General features: G+C 37.5%; 1 protein-coding gene across 1 annotated transcript; it reads left to right on the top strand.

Annotated features, from left to right (window-relative positions):
• Positions 1 to 4,108: 4,108 nt before the first annotated feature.
• CDK1 (cyclin dependent kinase 1) lies at positions 4,109 to 16,221 on the top strand. The gene is made up of 8 exons (XM_061198055.1): positions 4,109 to 4,183; positions 6,284 to 6,345; positions 8,694 to 8,850; positions 9,674 to 9,797; positions 12,243 to 12,413; positions 13,596 to 13,759; positions 13,870 to 14,011; positions 16,004 to 16,221. Exons 2-8 carry the CDS (start codon positions 6,309 to 6,311, stop codon positions 16,100 to 16,102), a joined length of 894 nt encoding a protein of 297 aa, XP_061054038.1. The 5' UTR covers positions 4,109 to 4,183; positions 6,284 to 6,308; the 3' UTR covers positions 16,103 to 16,221.
• Positions 16,222 to 18,816: the final 2,595 nt, after the last annotated feature.

Below are 18,816 nucleotides of genomic sequence, written 5' to 3'. Positions count from 1 at the left end.
AATTGGGGCAGTTACTAAGTAAAACATTTATGGAGGGTCCTCAAAAAATTAAAAATAGAACTACCATATGATCCAGCAATTCCACTTCTGGGTATGTTTCCAAAGAAAACAAAAACACTAATTCGAAAAAATATATGCACCCCTATGTTCACTGCAGCATTATTCAAAATAGCCAAGATATGGAAGCAACCTAAGTGCCCATCTTGAAATGAATGGATAAAGAAGATGTGGTATATGTGTACAATGGAATATTAGCCATAAAAAATAAAATCTTGCCATTTGCGACAACATGGATGGACCTAGAGGGTATTATGCTAAGTGAAATAAGTCAGACAGAGAAAGAAAAACACTGTACGATTTCAGTTGTATGTAAAATCTAAAAAACAAATGAACACATATAACAAAGCAGAAAGAGTCATAAATACAGAGAACAAGCAGGTGGTTGCCAGAGGGAAGGGGGGTAGGAGGATGAGTGAAATAGGTGAGGGAAATTTTTAAAAATAAAAAATTTTTAAAAATAAAGTACCAAAATGTTAGCAGTGATCCCTCTGTCTTTTGTTGAGGAAATGAGGGTGGAGGCACGGAGATTGTATGTGACACACTTTTTTTTTTTTTAATTTATTTTTTTATACAGCAGGTTCTTATTAGTTTTCCATTTTATACATATTAGTATATACATATCAATCCCAATCTCCCAGTTCATCCCACCACCACCCGCCCTCCCCCCCCCCCCCCGCCACTTTCCCCCCTTGGTGTCCGTACGTTTGTTCTCTGCATCTGTGTCTCTGTTTCTGCCCTGCAAACCGGTTCATCTGTACCATTTTTCTAGGTTCCACATATATGCGTTAATATGCGATATTTGTTTTTCTCTTTCTTACTTCATTCTCTATGGTATGTGACACACTTTTATTATGGAATTGTTTGAAACATTTATAAAAAAACCCATTTTTTTAAATCAGAGAAATGTCTAACTGAGGAACAGCCATGAGAGTTCAGTGTTTTCAGCTGTGATTAAAAGATCTTGAAACTATGTGTCTTGCTTTTTCCACTACTTTACTTTCTGAATTAATGTAAAGGAACAGTCTTTTCCTTTTGGATACGTTTTTTTTAGAAACTTCTATGAATTTTATCCAGTAGCAAAAGAGGCCTTGGCAAGATTCATTCAAGCATGCATTCCTTCATACATTCATCCATTTACTCTTTCATTCATTTTTGGACTAGACTACACTCACATGGTTCAAAATTCAAAAGCTACCAAAGCCTCCCTCCCGCCTCTGTGCCCCAGGCACTATTCCACTCCACACAGGTGCATTGTTATTAGTTTGTTGCCTCTCCTTCCAGGGTATTTTATGTATTTAAAAGCACGTTTCTCAAACCTTTTTATCTGAAAAAATACTTGTCTTAGCTCAGGCTGCCATAACAAAAGGCCATAGGTCGGGTGGGATAAACAGAAATTTATTTCACACGGTTCTGGAGGCTGGATGGAGGTGTTGGCATGGTCGGAATGTGGGGAGAGCTCTCTTCCTGGCTTGCAGATGGTGCCTCGTTCTAGCAGTGTCCCCCCACGGAGGAAATAGAGCGACCAAGCTCTTTGGTGTCTCTTCTTAGAAGAACACTAATCCCACAGTGAGGGCTCCACCCTCATGGTCTTATTGAAACCTAATTTCTTCCCCAAGGCGCCATCTCTAAATAACATCGCACTGAGCCAGAGGCTGCAACACATGGATGGGAGAGAAGGGGTAGTGGAGAGAAACATAATTCAGTTCACAGTAACACTTATATCTCAAAACAAAACAAAACAAAACAAAACTTAGGTGCAGTGCTAATGGATCTTTTTTTTTTCCCCCTTCTAAATGGAGGTTGCCAAAATATAAATATGGAACTTAGCGGAGCACATGCCTTTCCATCCTCTCCTCTTTAGTTTTTTTCCACGCCACTTCCAGAATTGGTCTAAAATATTGTGCCAAGGCTGTAGGTCTCCTGAGCAGCTCCTTAGAACAGTATTCAGGGCTCTTCAAGATTCTGACTCCAAATTCCCTTCCCTGTTTATCACATGAAGAGCCCTGCACCCTCTGACGCAGGCACCCTGAATTACTTGGGCAGACTTCAGTGCTCTACTCGTGCAACTTCCTGTGTGTGGAAGGCCCACACCACAATTCCTTCTCCAGTGTTCCTTCAAATGTCACATCCGCTGCTTGAATTAGTAATTTCCTGCTCTGTGTTTTCATATCGGCTTATAGCAGAACGTACAACCTCAGTGCCAGAAGCAAATTATAAGTAATGGTTGTGTTCTCCCACCACCAACACCTAGAGCAGGAAAAGTATCTGACTTATTTTTTGTGACACTGAATAGAAGTTGGCCCAATGTACAATAAACTGTATTTGCTAAGATGATAGCCTGAATTTACAATAACCCTGAAACTTTAAAAAGAAAGATGGCCAAAACAAAAAACAAACAAAAAAAGACAAGTCACACACACACAAAAAAGAGAGATAACGGAGCTAAATTTTATTTTTGGCTTTGCCACGGAGCTTGCAGGACCTTAGTTCCCCGACCAGGGATTGAACCCAGGTCCACCATAGTGAAAGTGCAGAGTCCTAACCACTGGATCACCAGGAAATTCCCCCTGAGTTAAATTTAAATAAAAATCTAGCATCAGAGGTATGGAAGCTTGTGGTCTTCTTTATGTTGAATGTGAAATGTATATAATGAATTACTAGCTGTTTTTAGATGATATAAATTGAATCCCTTGCTTAGGCCTCCCAGAGAGAAAGCTATATATATATTTATTTGTTAAAATAAGTTAAAAATAATATCCTAGACTAGCAGAGGAGAGTCTTCTCTAGAGCACTTCTCTGGGGCAGATTTTTATTTAAAATGTGAATTGGGGATTTTAAAAATAAGTTTTAAAAGTTATTAGGTTCAGGCCAAGATTTCCCAATCCCCTACTTCCACCCTGAATCCCAAATGCTCTGCCTCTGTTACCGAGTAGCACAAAATTGCCAAGGCTGAGTGTTTGTGCCACGTATACGGCCAGATGACAGATGCTGCTCCTTGTGTAACAAGGTATTAAACACTTAAATGCATGTGATATGCTAGTTCCATTGCTTATCCTAATCTGGGTCATCTAATATGTAATTGTAGCGGTCATGGTAATCAATCTTTGTTCTAGGTCCCTTAGAGTCAGTGCAAAGACTCTTATTATCCCCAGTTCTATTTTACTTTTTTATTTTCTTAAGGACTTCACAATGATGTTCAAGTGCAGTAATCTCTCTTTAGGATACAGTGGAGGGCAACGAAAGAATTTGGAGATACTGGATTATTTAAAGTGTAATTTAGATCTCTTTTTCTTCCCCCGCGGAAGTGCAAATTTTTGTGTTTTAAAGAACATTTAAAATTCTGATGTGAGAATATTTTAAAATTTTAAAAAAGAAAAATTTTGTTTTTAATTTTTAAATAAAATGTTAAATAGATTAAAAATTTAAATTAAAAAAGTGAGGTAAAAACATAACACAGCCATATATATGTGTGTGGAATGTAAAAAAAAAGTATCTAAGTCCTATATCTATATATATAGGAAATTTTTCTTTACATTATTGAGGACATCTTTCCTAGCTTTCTGTTATCTCCTTCTTAAGGTAACCGAAATGTGCTCCTTTGGCCCAGCCTGAGAATCATTAATTTAGAAAAACATAAATATACACTAGCTTTAAGTATTAGAAGTGAAAGTAATGGGATTTGGATTACATGTAGTATCGCTTTTGTGATGACCTATTTTAGTACAATGAATTTTAATTGTGCCAATATTGGGAGGGAAAAAAAACAACCCAGAGCGAACAGCAGGTTTCTGATGCCTAGAAACAGTAAGACGACGCTTTCTTGGGATGAAAGACGGCGCTTGCGCTCAGACTCAGTGGGCGCCCGCCCTCCTGCTTTTTCTCCAGCCGCCGTTTCCTCCGCCTTTCGCGCTCTAGCCACCCGGGAAGCCCAGCCTAAGGGCAGCTGGGCCCTGATTGGCTCCTTTGAAAGTCTACGGGCTACCTGATTGGTGGATCCACGACGCTTTAGCGCGGTGAGTTTGAAACTGCTCGCACTTCTCTTCAAAGCTGGCGCTTGGAAGTTAGGGGAGAGCGCCGCTGACGTGGTAGCCGCCGCCGCTTTCGCCGGGGGATAATAAGCCGGGTAGAGTTGCCGGGGTCAGGGTCATGCCTATGGGGCGTCGACTCGGCAGGGCCGGCGTCGACTCGCGGGCCTCGGAGGGGGAGTAGTACGGAACCGGGTGATAATTAGGCGGCTGGGGTCTGCGTGCGGCCAGGCCGGGCCTTCACCTGGGGTCCGGGGCCTGGGCGTGGGAGCGACGCCGGCCGGCTCTAGCGGAAGGCTTGTGGGAGCCCAGCCCCGGCGGGGTTACTCCGGCAGGGCTGGGGTTGCCCTGGCCTTGGAGTTGCAGTCTGGGGTCACGCGGGTGGCTGAGGAGGCTCTCGGGTCCTGATTGAAGCCAAATCCGTGCCTTGGTTGGACGAGGCCGAGCGCTTGCGGAGTGCCAGGCTCGGCCCTCGGCCCTGCAGCTCCCGCCCGTCCGCGGTGCGTCCTGCCCTCGCCTCCGGGGGTGGAAAGCAAGACCGCACCTGGGCCAGGTACCCGCGGCCAGTTCCTAATCACAGGCTGTCCCGGAAGACCGATCGGACGAACCACCTTGTGGGCCTTCTCAGGCTTGCCTCTGTGCCCATGACCCTAGCCCTCCTAGAGCTTTTAAGAACACTTAGCCAAGGCATAGAACACTAGAGAACTTGAATTTTTTGTTGTTGTTGTCGTCGTCGTTTTTATTTTATGCTTTGTGGTGGTTACGTTCTATGGAATTGGCAAAAAGTGGAAATCTAAGACATGCCGACAGTTAGAAACGTGTGTTTTTAAATCCTTTAATCAATTTTTATTTAATACTAAAGTTACCAATGTGCACGTCTTGCTTTCTCTAAAGACCTGGAGGTCTCTGGGTGGATTAAGCCGCTGGTATTTTGCATCCTGCCACGGGTAGTACAGGGGGCATTCAAAAGGTATGCTGAGGCCGCATCCTTTATTTAAAATAGTTACAACCAGGAAAGGGTGGAAGAGTAAGCTTTGAAATTGGGTTGGTTTTCAGTTATTCGTTTAAAGTGAGCTCAGCAATTTCATCGTGCTTTAGGCATATTACATCTGGATATTGAAGAAAAGATAATTATCCTAATCGTCCACTGTCATTTGTAAAATTAAGCATTTTTAAGATGGCCAGGGTAGTGCAATTTTGTTCATTTAAAAAGATTTATCTCTACTTATTTCTGGAATGATTTTGAAGAAGAATGTGCGAAATATAACTTAAGGGTCAATATAACTTCAGGCTCAGTGACCTTTATATATGGTTTCATCGGTGATGTATTATAAAATGATGCTTTGGGCTGCTGGAGCTATTGTTTCATTGCAAACTTACCAGCCAAGACTTACCAGGAAGTCTTGAGTATCTGGTTGTCATTTCAGCTCTTTTTTTTTTTTTTTTTTTTTTTTTACCGTTCTTTGTGATTCACCTATATGGTTTTTTACTTTGTTCTTGACATTTGTGTGGGGTATAATTAGATTTTATGTGTGGAATTGCACTTTTTCTTTTAGCGTGCTTAGTGATCTTTCCTACCTTACAAAAAGTACCTTGAAACTTTTTGTCATGTTTGTGTTACGTGACTGCTGACAGCAGGAGAAAGATTAAAACTGTCACTGGAGCAAGTTGAAACATGTATACTTTCGCTGCTTTAAAACCTCTAATGGGTGAGCTGTGTGACCACATTTTAGCTCCTTACTCATGTCTTTAAAAAAATATATTTTTAAAATTATCTTCATAAAAATATAAAACCGTACAAATTCAGTCAAATAACCTTGTTAAAATATTTGGGTATAACTCTGGCACACACTGGTGTTCCTTAGAAGTGTTACATAAAGAGAACATCTGGGATTTGTTTGGGAAGAATAGGTAAGTCCATGTGTGAATTTGATGGTTAATTTGGAAGAGGCTAAATGTTACACTGGTATAGGATATACAAATATTTCCAATGTTTCAGAAGCTAAGAAGGGTGGGAGAGTCTTTGAGTTCTTTCCCTTCTAACTATTGTTTTAATATAATAGCTAATATTTATGGAAAATTAATACTGTACTAGGCACTGTGGGAAATGCTTTTTACTTATAGTATCTCATTAATAACGTAAAAGTACGCTTTGAGTTAGTGACATGTAATCAAATCAGCTTTTCCTCTCATTTTAGGATCTTCCATACCCATTGATTAACTATGGAAGACTATACCAAAATAGAGAAAATTGGAGAAGGTGAGTGGTTTTAATAATATAAAAGGATTTTTAAAAAATGATTTAATGATGCTGTAACATCCTTGATATGAGGACATGTAAATATTCATTAAAATCCAATCTTTGGGACTTACCTGATGGCACAGTGGTTAAGAATCCACCTGCCAATGCAGGGGACATGGATTCCAGCCCTGGTCTGGGATGATCCCACATGCCGCGGAGCAACTAAGCCCATGCGCCACAACTACTGAGCCTGCGCTCTAGAGCCCGTGAGCCACAACTACTGAAGCCCATGCGCCTAGAGCCCGTGCTCTGCAACAAGAGAAGCCACCGCAATGAGAAGCCCGCGCACTGCAACGAAGAGTAGCCCCTGCTCGCCCCAACTAGAGAGAAAACCTGTGTGCAGCAACGAAGACCCAACGCAGCCAAAAATAAAAAAATTAATTAACTAATTAATTTTTAAAAATCCAATCTTTCAGGTACATCTAACAGTATATTAGTGCATTAATACATATGTTCTCTACATAAGAAAACACAAAAATGTTCACATTTCAAGAGAATTGAAATTATTCTGACATGTCTCCCCAACAGCCCCCTTCCGATAATCTTACATCCTTCTAATACTAAAAGCTTAAAGCAATATTTGTATTTTGAAAACACTATTGATATCTTGTAGGTGTGTTGGGAAGGGTGTTAGGGCAGTGGAATTATGTGCTTTACTTCTAAATACTTCTGCATATATACTCTGAAGTTCTAGTCAGGGTCATGTATTTCATTTGGTGGTTAATGTCTCCTTAATGTCTTTGATTTAGAATTGTCCCCCTGACTTTTCCCCTTTGACATTGAGTTTTTGACAGCCCAATTCATTTCTTAAATATATCCAGACTTTTCTTATTTCAGTTATTACAAAGTTGTTCTCTGGTTTCTTCTGAATAACAAAAATCTGAGTGTTGTTACATTAGTCTTGGAACTCCTTCCTGCCTTAAGGAAATGTCTTTTTAGATTGTAGAGAACATAGCTATATCTATGATGTGGAACCTTAGTTGGCATTTAGTAGGCACTCTGTAAACATTTGTTGATCAAAGGTTTTTCTTTTTACCGTTCAGTCTCCATAACTTGTCCATATCGAACATTTTAAAATTTTATAATGCTTAGTTCATTTCAGAGCGCATACCTTGTATGTCACAAATAATTTTTGGTAATTAACCAGTGGAATCACTGTGCTCTGTTTAACTAGAGCTCTATTCCAGTAGTTCATTGAGAAGTGATATGGTTCAAAAAGAGTCAGAAGAGAGACATAGAGCACTTGTGATGTCTAAAACTCAATTCAGTATATATCAAGGAACTTAACTGGTGGCACAGTGGTTAAGACTCTGCGCTCCCAATGCGGGGGGCCCGGGTTCGATCCCTGGTCAGGGAACTAGATCACACATGCATGCCTCAACTGAGAGTTTTCAAGCCACAACTAAAGAGCCTGCGTGCCGCAACTAAGGAAACAGCAAGCTAAAACTAAGACCCAGCGCAACCAAATAAATAAATATATATATATTTTTAAATGCTTATCTAGTGTTTGCTATAAGTTAATCAGTGGTTGTTATGAGTAAATTTTAGGACCAGGTGAATGTTGTACACTTGAGGGAGAGGTAAACATACTTAAAAAAAAAAGTTCTGAATTTACCATTAACAGTTTATTTGACTATATTATGCAAATGACTGATCTTCCTGAGTGGGATCCACTCCAGGATCCCTGTCAATGTCAATATTGACATTGTTGCTCATTATCTGAAGCCCATATATCAGAATCAGTGTTCTCATCTTCCAAATGGATGTGAGGCTTTCTGCTATATAGTAGATAATATGAGCTTGAATAGATCAAATATTTAATAAAATATTTTATCCTCATTCTTTTCTAGATGAGGATTGTCAACTATATATTTGAAATGTATGAAGCACTCTATATGAAGTTTTCTGAAAGTGTCACAGTGACTCCTGTTAGTAATATTTCCTGAGCCCAAATCTTTACACTGTATTTTATGCCTACCTTGTTGCCAGGTAGGATATTTGATAGGAGATACATTCCAGTCTGCAAACGATCCTTTTTCTCTAAAATGTGCTGGAAAATTGCTGGTAATTTAAATGTATGGGAAACCTGTGATGACTATATGAATTCTCTAAACTACAGACATGATAGGTTTTAGTTACCTTCAGTGTTGTTTTGGAAGTGATGAGGGTATAATTATGACTAAGATGCTTCCTATCTGGCCACAGCAGACATTTCTATCATGTGACACCTTATGGGATTCAATCATTCTTAAAATCTTTTTTAGTTTGTGAAGGTTGTCACATAGCAGATACTTTGTCTATTTCAGGTACCTATGGAGTTGTGTATAAGGGTAGACACAAAACTACAGGTCAAGTGGTAGCCATGAAGAAAATAAGACTAGAAAGTGAAGAGGAAGGAGTTCCTAGCACTGCAATTCGGGAAATATCTCTATTAAAAGAACTTCGTCATCCAAATATAGTCAGGTATGGTGTAATATCTGAATCTGAATCATTTTCCGCATACTATTTCAAATGTGAATTTCATTGTGGAAACTTTTACATTTGCTTAATTTCTGGTCTAACCTTGCTGAGCTGACTGGAACCCTACTATTTTTGTTCATTGAGAATGCTGGGCATAGAAAAAAAGAGGCTGGTAAAGCAGGAACAGAGTTAGAGGAGCTTGGTGATAAAGATTAATAGTGGGGGCTGGAAAATCAGGGTAAACTGGTCAAGGGAGAAAAGGAAGTCCTTTTCACAGAGCTTTGACACTGCTCCCACTCTGAGAGCTCTGATGCTTAAAGACTCCTTAATCAGAGACCTGAGACAGGTAGATAGGTCAGATGAAGAAAAAGCTTTTCTTTCTAAGTATTTGGACTGGCATCTTTCCAAATTAGGATTTAACTGCATTTTTCTGGGGCGAGAGATAGTGAGCAAACTAGTAAGGTCAGATACTACTCTAAGGTTTGTTTCTATTATTTACCTCAATGGAAAGACAAGCTCTGAGCAACAAGCAGTCAACCTAGAAACGTTCTTCTGGAGTAGAAGCCGCTTGCCAGATAGCGCCTAATATAATATGACTTAATTTTCAATTGCTGCCCTGAGGTTCCTTTCTCAAATTCTAGTTTAGTGCTACGGTTTTCACCACTAGGGAAGCTACCACCTCTTCTTTCCCAAAGCAGTATAGTAAAATTTCTTATGGCCCTACTTTTTGTAACAGCAACTGTGAAATGTATAGAAATAGCTTTATTTTGTGAGAGGTCAAAAATGTTAGAGTTTTAAATTTTCATATAATTATTTTATTCTTCAGTCTTCAAGATGTGCTTATGCAGGATTCCAGGTTATATCTCATCTTTGAATTCCTTTCCATGGATCTCAAGAAATACTTGGATTCTATCCCTCCTGGTCAGTTCATGGATCCTTCGCTTGTTAAGGTAAGAATCTTGCCTAATTTTATTAGTATTTTTCCACTGTGAATGTAAAGTGTTTACTCTGTAGAAGTCCCTGTGTTTCATGAAAATGTGCTTGGAAAAAGTGTTAGTAGAACAAGGAAGAAAAGAATATTTCGTTTTCTCCCATACAGTTAGTCTATGGGTTAGGTTGTTAATGGTTACCCATTTTATTACTAGATAGTGCTTCTAGTTGTAAAGTGAAAAGTAGTGCCTGAGATAACATAAAAGTAATAAGTACATATTACATTGTTGGAAGCTAGGATATTCTGGTCTTTATTTGGCAGTCAGGTACGTGTAAGACAAAGTAGCAAAAGCCTGGGGCAGGGTGATGGTGGCAGGCGGTTTCATTTTATTCTGGTTTTGAATATATTTTGGTTAATTTATTTTAGACGTTAAATTTCATTTAAATTTTAAATGTGTAATTATCCTTACACCATCTCTACCAAACCTCTCCTCAGAGGTAGGCATTCTTTTTTTTTAAATATCTTTACTGGAGTATAATTGCTTTACATTGCTGTGTTAGTTTCTGCTGTACAACAAAGTGAATCAGCTATACATATACATATATCCCCATATCCCCTCCCTCTTGCGTCTCCCTCCCACTCTCCCTATCCTACCCCTCTAGGTGGTCACAAAGCACGGAGCTGATCTCCCTGTGTAGCCATTGTTTTATTAGTAATCTTAGAGATACTCATATGTCAACTTTGTATGTGTATATACATATACTGTTTTTATAAAAATGGGGTTATATATATTTTTTATATATATATATGCATTACTTTCCCTTTTTCTGTGTAAAATATTATTCAACCATAGGTCTACCTGTCTTTCTAATTTTTTTTTTTTTTTTTACTCAGAAACATTATTTATTTTTGACATCCATCTATATCTTAACGTAACTGTAATGAGTATTCCTTGTAATATCACCTCGTAGGGAAATCCCCACTATGATTTTTTCTTCAATTCCATTTTGTTCAAGATGTCTTCCTAATTTTTGATACAGTTATGTAAACCAGTTCCACACTGGTGGACATTGAAATTGTTTTCCAGCTTGGTGATTCATGCCCTTATGATCAGTGCTGCAGTGAATCTCTTTATATCTTCGTATACATCTTTATAGGATAGATTCTCACAGGTGGAATCAATGGGTTGAAGATGTTTATTTACACTTAAAATCTTGATAGTGCCATTTGCACTCTAAAAAATTAGAGCAATTTACTCTTAAACATCATGGTGTGTATTTTCTTTTAATACCTCACTGTCGAAACTTGTTTTTATCGATCTTTTTGATAATAATCTATTATGTGAAAAAGACTAATATCATTTTGCATGTCATTTAACATTTTTTCATTTCTTAAACATTTTATAAACAGCCTATACATATTCTTCACTGATGATTCTGTTAGGATATTTTTTCACTGGTTTCTAAGAGCCTCTTATCGGTAACATGTTGATAATAGTTCTTTTATTCCTTTTTTTTGTCTTTTGATTTGTTAATGGAGTACACCGTTAGTATTTTTTATAATTTAACAATCTTATACATGACTTTTGGACTTTGAGCTTTTTTATGTCTTATTTAAGTCTTCCTCACTCAAAGATCACATGTATTAGAACAATACATGACAATGTTTTTCTAGTAGTTCTAGTAGATTACCCCCACCCGCTACTTTTGTCTTAAATTCTAGATAGATCAAAGGTTTATTTTGGTGTAAGAACGAGGGTTCTTAATTTTTTTCCAAATGGCTAGCCAGTTGTTCCAACTGATTGATTTTATGTATTTTATAATTTTGAACTTTATAAGTCAATACTGTAACTATGTATATTTTCTATTTCTGTAATATCCATGTTGCTTCAAATGTCAATTACATTGTCTTGGCAACAAGTATCTTATAAAACACTTCTCTGAACTTACCAAACAGCATTTTGCGATAATTGTATCTCTTTAAATACACAGTCATAATATTCTCTTTGTTGTTTCTTTTGGAGTCTGTGACCAATGTCTCCAAAGAGGAAATGAATATGTAAAGATAAAAGACTGAAATGGAAAAGACTAACCTTATTCAAGGTAGAAATAGAGTTGCTATAATTATGTAAAACAAAAGTTTAAGAAAATTTCTGTATAGAAAACTAACTTATGACTTAAGAATTAGGGACCAAAATATGTAAAAGAAGAATAAGTGAGTTCATAAAGATGTGCCCATAAGGTGAATATCTTTGTCATAGGTATACAAACATGATACCTTATAAATATGGGCTTCCCACCCCCACATACTTCCTGTTAGTCTCAAATGGCCTGAAAACTTTTTTGGTAAATTGTTTATTTCCCGCATTATAATTTCTTATGTCTTTGAAAGAAAGCCACCAAGATTATTTAGAAAATCGTTAAATGGTATGGTTAAGTTTCTAACTTATGGTTTCTTCTTCCAGAGTTATTTGTACCAAATCCTACAAGGGATTGTGTTTTGTCACTCTAGAAGAGTTCTACACAGAGACTTAAAACCTCAAAATCTATTGATTGATGATAAAGGAACAATTAAACTGGCAGATTTTGGCCTTGCCAGAGCTTTTGGAATACCTATTAGAGTATATACACATGAGGTATGTTTTTTGGTGCTTTTGTTAAGTGTGATTGCTGGATTGTTTTCTATATTCTTTAAGTCAAGAAAGAAATACTCAATCAGAAAGATTTCCACTCTGTGCCAGTATCGGTTTATTGCCTCTCTGCTCCAAAGTCATCCTTCATTGCCTGCTATGTGAAAATGTATCTGGAACCTTCTGAGTATTTTTCTTTTGCCAGTTGCTGTGATGTTACTCTTTGACAGTAGAGGGTGCTGGAGAGGCATTACAGGAAGGAGTCTTTATTCTTACTAGTCAATCTCTGAATCTTCCAATCCTCTGTTGTAGTTACTAATCCTTTACAGTAAACTTTCCCCATTCAAATTACCATGAGATTTCTGTCTCTTGATTGGATCCTCTCTTGAAACAATAAAATTGGTTAAAAGACAGGTTTTGTTGTTTAAGTGCTACTGTTTCAGATGCATTTAGAAGCTTCTAAATATAACCAAGTTTTGTCTGTGTTATACTGATGACTTGGCATTTTGTTTGCTATTTCTGGAGGGAAAGGGAATGTTGACTCACATAGTTAAGGATTATTGGGAAACCTTGTCTTCTGTGGAGTTGTCTACCCTTCTGCCCAAAGACTTCCTCCAGATCAAAACTTAATGACAGTGCTGATCTGGTCAGATGTCTTGGCTTCTTTTAATTATTCCTTTTTATCATTTTTCCCATGGCTCTATAAATAAAGATTATTTGGTTTCCATTGGCTTAAACATATGCCACTGACCTCCAGTGTGATAAATTAGATATGCTAAAGTAGTAGATTGGTGCTAGACCACTAATAAACTGTTGTTTGACTTAGTTGTGATTTCAGCATGTAATCGGTACATGCACTTGTACAGTGTCAACTCCAAATCCATTATCATTGGGCTTTTTTTTTTTTTTGTAAGTGAAGGCTATCTTGACTATTTTGATCCTCGCATTTTAATGATTTGAAAAGACTTGGTATGCTTTTTTCTTTTCCCCCCTAATGAATATAAGTTAGAAATACTTCATTATTTATCTAACATTTAGTATTGTGTATAGTTAATTGACTTTTAAACACTATTATCAGAGGCAATCAAGCAGCATTCTAAAGGACAGTCCTAATGAAATAGAAATGTTTACATTTAGGTAATTTAACGTGCCACATTTATTCCAAGTAAGATATTTTCTTTGTAATAGGTAGTAACACTCTGGTATAGATCTCCAGAAGTATTGCTGGGGTCAGCTCGCTACTCAACTCCTGTTGACATTTGGAGTATAGGTACCATATTTGCTGAATTAGCAACTAAGAAACCACTTTTCCATGGGGATTCAGAAATCGATCAACTCTTCAGAATTTTCAGGTATTTTTGTTTTATACTTGAGCTATTAAGAACTTTTAAATTAACATGTATATAACAAGAGTTATGTTTATCCTTTAACCATAAGTTTTTGTTTTGCTGTGGCTTTTTAGAGCTTTGGGTACTCCCAATAATGAAGTGTGGCCAGAAGTGGAATCTTTACAGGACTATAAGAATACATTTCCCAAGTGGAAACCAGGAAGCTTAGCATCCCATGTCAAAAACTTGGATGAGAATGGCTTGGATCTGCTCTCGGTAAGGAATGCCCTTTATATTGACTTTAACACTGTGCATGATTCTGAATGTACTTAATTCTTTCTTTCACATAGGAAATAGGAAGAAAACCACCGTATACTGAGCCAGGCACATAACTATCATGTCTGTTATGTTTATTGCCGAAGCGAGCACATTACTAGCTCCATTTTAGATACGCAAAACACTAGTGGTTTTGAGAGGAGGAGTTGGCATTTGTTCACTTTTTTTTTAATATAAATTTATTTATTTATTTATTTTTTGGGCTGCATTTGGTCTTCGTTGCTGCACGCGGGCTTTCTTTAGTTGTGGCGAGCGGGGGCTACTCTTTGTTGTGGTGCGCGGGCTTCTCATTGCGGTGGCTTCTCTTGTTGCAGAGCACGGGCTCTAGGCGCACGGGCTTCAGTAGTTGCGGCTCGCGAGCTCTAGAGCTCAGTCAGGCTCAGTAGTTGTGGCGCACGGGCTTAGTTGCTCCGCGGCATGTGGGATCTTCCCGGACTAGGGATCGAACCTGTGTCCCCTGCATTGGCAGGCAGATTCTTAGCCACTGCACCACCAGGGAAGTCCAATACTGGGATTTTAGAAGGGACTAGTTTTTATGAATCTCAGGTACTGTGACTGCAAAAAAAAAAAAAAAAGATTTTGACAGGTTACTAAACAAAGGAAAAAATCTACTGCTATATCATCATACACATGTTCTAACTGATCTTTGGGCCCCTTCACAATTTATAAATCATGCCACCAAATTCAGCTTAGAGTTCCCAAATGCTTACAAGTGCAGTCCAAGATCCTTTACTGCCACTCAGATATTTTGTACATTAATATTGATGATATGATGTAAAAGGCCTTCTATATTCCTGGCCCAGTCTGTCTTTTTAACTTCCATGATTCTTGAACATGAAGAATTTCACTTTAGTTAACGAAATGAAAATCATACTGTCAATCATGGTTCTTTAGTCTAGCCAGTACTGACATCTTGGACTGGCTCCTTCTTTGCTGCTGGAGGCTGTCCTGTACATTGTAAGATGTTTAGCAGCACCCCAGCCCTCTGTCCCATAGATGCCATGAACACATGCCTCCCAGTTGTGACAACCCCAGGTGTCTCCACACATTGCCAAATGTCCCCTGAGGGGCAAAGTCTCACCAAGTTGACAATCACTGCTGTTAAATCATAAGTCAGTCTTGGTTTCAAATTTCAGCTTTATCACTCTTAAACTCTATGAACTTGGGCAGGTTCCTTAACCTCTTTGAGCCTCAAAGTTCTTACTTGTAAAGTGGGACTAATTCCTACCTTTTTTTGTGAGGATTAAGTAACATGAAACGTACAAAGCACTTAACAGAGTGCTAGCTATATAATAAGAGCTCAAATGGTAACTAGATAGTAAAAGTATCTCTGGGTCTGCTTATTGATTTAGTTTTCTTTAAGATTAACAATATTTCATTAAGATAAATTTTAACTTTATTTGGCCTTTTCTGTTAATGTGTAAATAAACTTTAATACTAGGTTGTCTGACCATAATTCATTTAGTGACTCATTTAAACTATGTTTATAACACATGGCACTCTGGTTTTGTTTTTATTTGGAACTTGCTGGAAGCTACGTTAGACACCCTATAGTTAATTGCCACCACTTCAGGAATGCTGTAAATAACTCAGAGGGCCATTTAATTCTCAAAGTAAATATAATTAACTAGATAATCTTTCTTAAATTTATGCCTTGGTTTTAAAGCTATCTGAATGCTTGTGTCTTAAACCATAATTTATAGCAAAAAGAGGTTATCAAGATATCTATGATTTAAGGAATAGATTATTTAGAGCTAGGGGGTGAAGTAAGACATGTGGTTTGGTATTAAACTAACAGAAATGTTCATTTAGTAGTTTTTCATTAAAATTATTAGCTTATGGCTTATTGGTAGAAAAGTAAGGCTTTTTGGAGATTTTTTTAAATGGTTTATTTCTTAAATAACCTTTTAAAAAATCTTTTTCCTCCCACAGAAAATGTTAGTCTATGATCCTGCCAAACGAATTTCTGGCAAAATGGCACTGAATCATCCATACTTTAATGATTTGGACAATCAAATTAAGAAGATGTAGCTTTCTGACAGAGTTTCCATGTGTTGTGTCGAGAACAGATAGCTGTATTTTTACTGTTAACTGTTTTTGTCTTGTGTATTTTTCTTTTCTTTGTTGTAAAACTTAAGCTGTGCCTCATCTTCTGATTTCAAAAGTGTAACTTAAAAATGTAAATACTGTTCTATATGAATTTAAATATAATAATTCTGTATATGTTTGTAGATCCCACCGTAACAACTATTTGTTACTATAATAAAACTATATAAATCTAGTATTGATGTCAGGAATTGGGAAAAATTTGAGTTAGCTTAAATCATCTAAAATCCTACAGCAGTCTGCTTTTCCTGTAGTTGGAAATACTAAACTTTAGGAAAGTGTGCTAAGTTGAAAATTCATAATGCTTTGAAGTATTTTTATGTTCTGAATGTTTAAATTTTCTTGTCAGTTTCTTGCCATGTGGTAACTCTACAACCTCCCTAAAGATGAATATTTTTCTACTGGTATTTCAATTCGTGACCTAAATGCTTAGGCATTCAGATGAGAAAACTATCCAGATTTGAGAACTGATGCTTAAATTTAGAGAGGTTTTTAGTAACTTATAAGACTAACATTAGCGTATGCCAAAGTTTGCTAAGTTTTACAGTCAGAGATTAAGGGCTGTCCACAGCAGGGGAGAACAGTTTAGAAAATTTATGAGCTTATCCTATTTTTAGGTAGGTTATGAAAGTTATTTTTCTGAGTGAATTCTTGTGCCTTGGTCAGAGGTAATAACCATACAAGGAGTTGCTTATCTTGGCTTTCAAGCCTGACTTTAAAACTCGGTTTGTAGATTTTGATATAGTTTAGTTTATTAGCAGCCTTCTTAGAAGGTTCTAATGTAAAATTATTTAGCTAAAATCACTAGCTTTGGGAATTGTTTAATTAATAATGCTGCTCATTTGTGATTTTTACCAGTAAGCAGGCTAATTTATTTGTTATAGCCAAGAGAAATGTCTCTAAAAATAGTTTTATCACTTTTAGTGTACATCTATCCATTGTCTCTGCCCATATACTCTATTTTTCCTCCTGGTTACTTATGGCTAGAATGGGCATTCTTGTGTGACTGATCCAGTTGACTGAATATGTAATGGGTGATCTACCTAATCTTGTTGTCTTAGAATTTTTGCACTTGAGGAGAAAGGATGGGTCACTTTCTTTGGCAACAGGGCTTATAAGCTGAGAGGTTTGGTGGCCTTGTTCTAGGTCCTTTGGTGGAAGCCAGCCTGCAGTAAGGGAATGCAGAGCTTGGAAGTCATTTGAGGTCATACTGTGGAGAGATTTCATGGCGGGAATTTGTTAAATGAAAGGTCACACCAGAGATTTAATTGAGATGGTGAAATGGTGTATCTACAGAATTGTGTTTTCTTACCTGTGAAGTGAAGTATTGAAGTGAGTCTACTTTTCAAATTGTGCATTGCAGCCCTTTAGCGGTTCAGGATCAGCATTAATCAATGATACCCTTCCCCCCGCCCTCCCCCCCCCCGAAATTATCGGTGTGTCTTATATAATTATTTCTTGGTATTTCTGTTTCAATAATATATAGATGCACTGGTGTCACCAATGTCTGGGGCCTTGTGGACTTGGTAGCAGCAGCACGCATCCTCACTGCTATTGTCCCATGCCGTCTAATTGTTTGAAAAGTCAGTAATTCATCAACTGAGAACCTACTTAGTGGACCAGGGAAATGAGATGGTAGAACACTGCCAACAGTTGCTGTAATGAGTGACCCCCTTTCCGTCCTGCTCCAGCTATCTGTGTAGTCCCATGTAAAGTGTTTACGGCAGCTTCAGTGACTGCGTGAAGAGCTACTGAATTGGGTCCTCATCTCATGCATATTTTTACATTGGCTTGTGCTATGGTGCTTCTGATTCATTTTTCCCTGAGCCAATAGTTCTTACATTTGTTGTGTGCTAGAAACACCTGAGACTAATTCTGGTCCTACCCTGAACAATTCTGAAATTGAAAATGTGTCTCTTTTCAAAATTTCCCCAAGGTGATTCTGATGTAGCCAGTTATCACCAGTTGGTGGTGAGTTTAACAACTTTGGACCGACATTTAGTTTTAGTTGTCTTAAAACTTCATGTCATCTTGCATTATCTTTAACTTGTTCTATTTCTGTTTCAGGCTGTACTCTTTAGTGAGGGGAGAGGGTTGTATATTTCATCACCAATAGAAGACTTCCATGTACTGTGACAATTTCTCTATCTTCTCATTGTCTGTAAGCTTTAGAGAAGGGTTTTTTTTTGTTGTTGCTGTTAAAGTTAAAATAGATAGGCAGTAATGGTGCAAAGAAGTTAATATGTAATTTGTAGTAAAATCTTACTAATTTATATGTGGACATGGCATATGTGAATTAAATGTTTGAAAAAAATGATAGTGTTTTAGAGTTAATAAAAGGTCTTTTGGGGACTTGGATTAACATACTAAAATAATTTTTAATTAGTAAAAAATAATTTTTAAAGTACTTAAGGAGACTTGAAAGTTCTACTAGGTGGAATACACTTCCACTTTAGTGCCTTTAGCAAACTGTAGTTCATAATAGGTCAACTTCAGTTCCACCCCTTTTAAATCGTTGCCATATTCAAACTGAAGTCAGTGAGGTTACATAGGACCCCAGGATCATTTTGCATTTTGTGGACAGAGTAGAGACAATTAGAGATGTTTGTGGGCTATGGAGTTAAGAGAGTAGTGGACAT

The sequence above is a fragment of the Eubalaena glacialis genome, chromosome 1 (assembly GCF_028564815.1).
Source record: "Eubalaena glacialis isolate mEubGla1 chromosome 1, mEubGla1.1.hap2.+ XY, whole genome shotgun sequence".
Classification (NCBI taxonomy): domain Eukaryota; kingdom Metazoa; phylum Chordata; class Mammalia; order Artiodactyla; family Balaenidae; genus Eubalaena; species Eubalaena glacialis.
Note: the sequence above shows the minus strand (reverse complement) of the source record. Positions and strands in the feature narration are given on the sequence as shown.

Bases quoted from the DNA above. Each gene is read 5' to 3' on its own strand.
- CDK1 (XM_061198055.1), top strand. From the start codon at position 6,309: ATGGAAGACTATACCAAAATAGAGAAAATTGGAGAAG. The intron at 8,851-9,673 runs GTATGGTGTAAT...TTTATTCTTCAG, and splicing joins CGTCATCCAAATATAGTCAG to TCTTCAAGATGTGCTTATGC. The intron at 9,798-12,242 runs GTAAGAATCTTG...TTCTTCTTCCAG, and splicing joins TGGATCCTTCGCTTGTTAAG to AGTTATTTGTACCAAATCCT.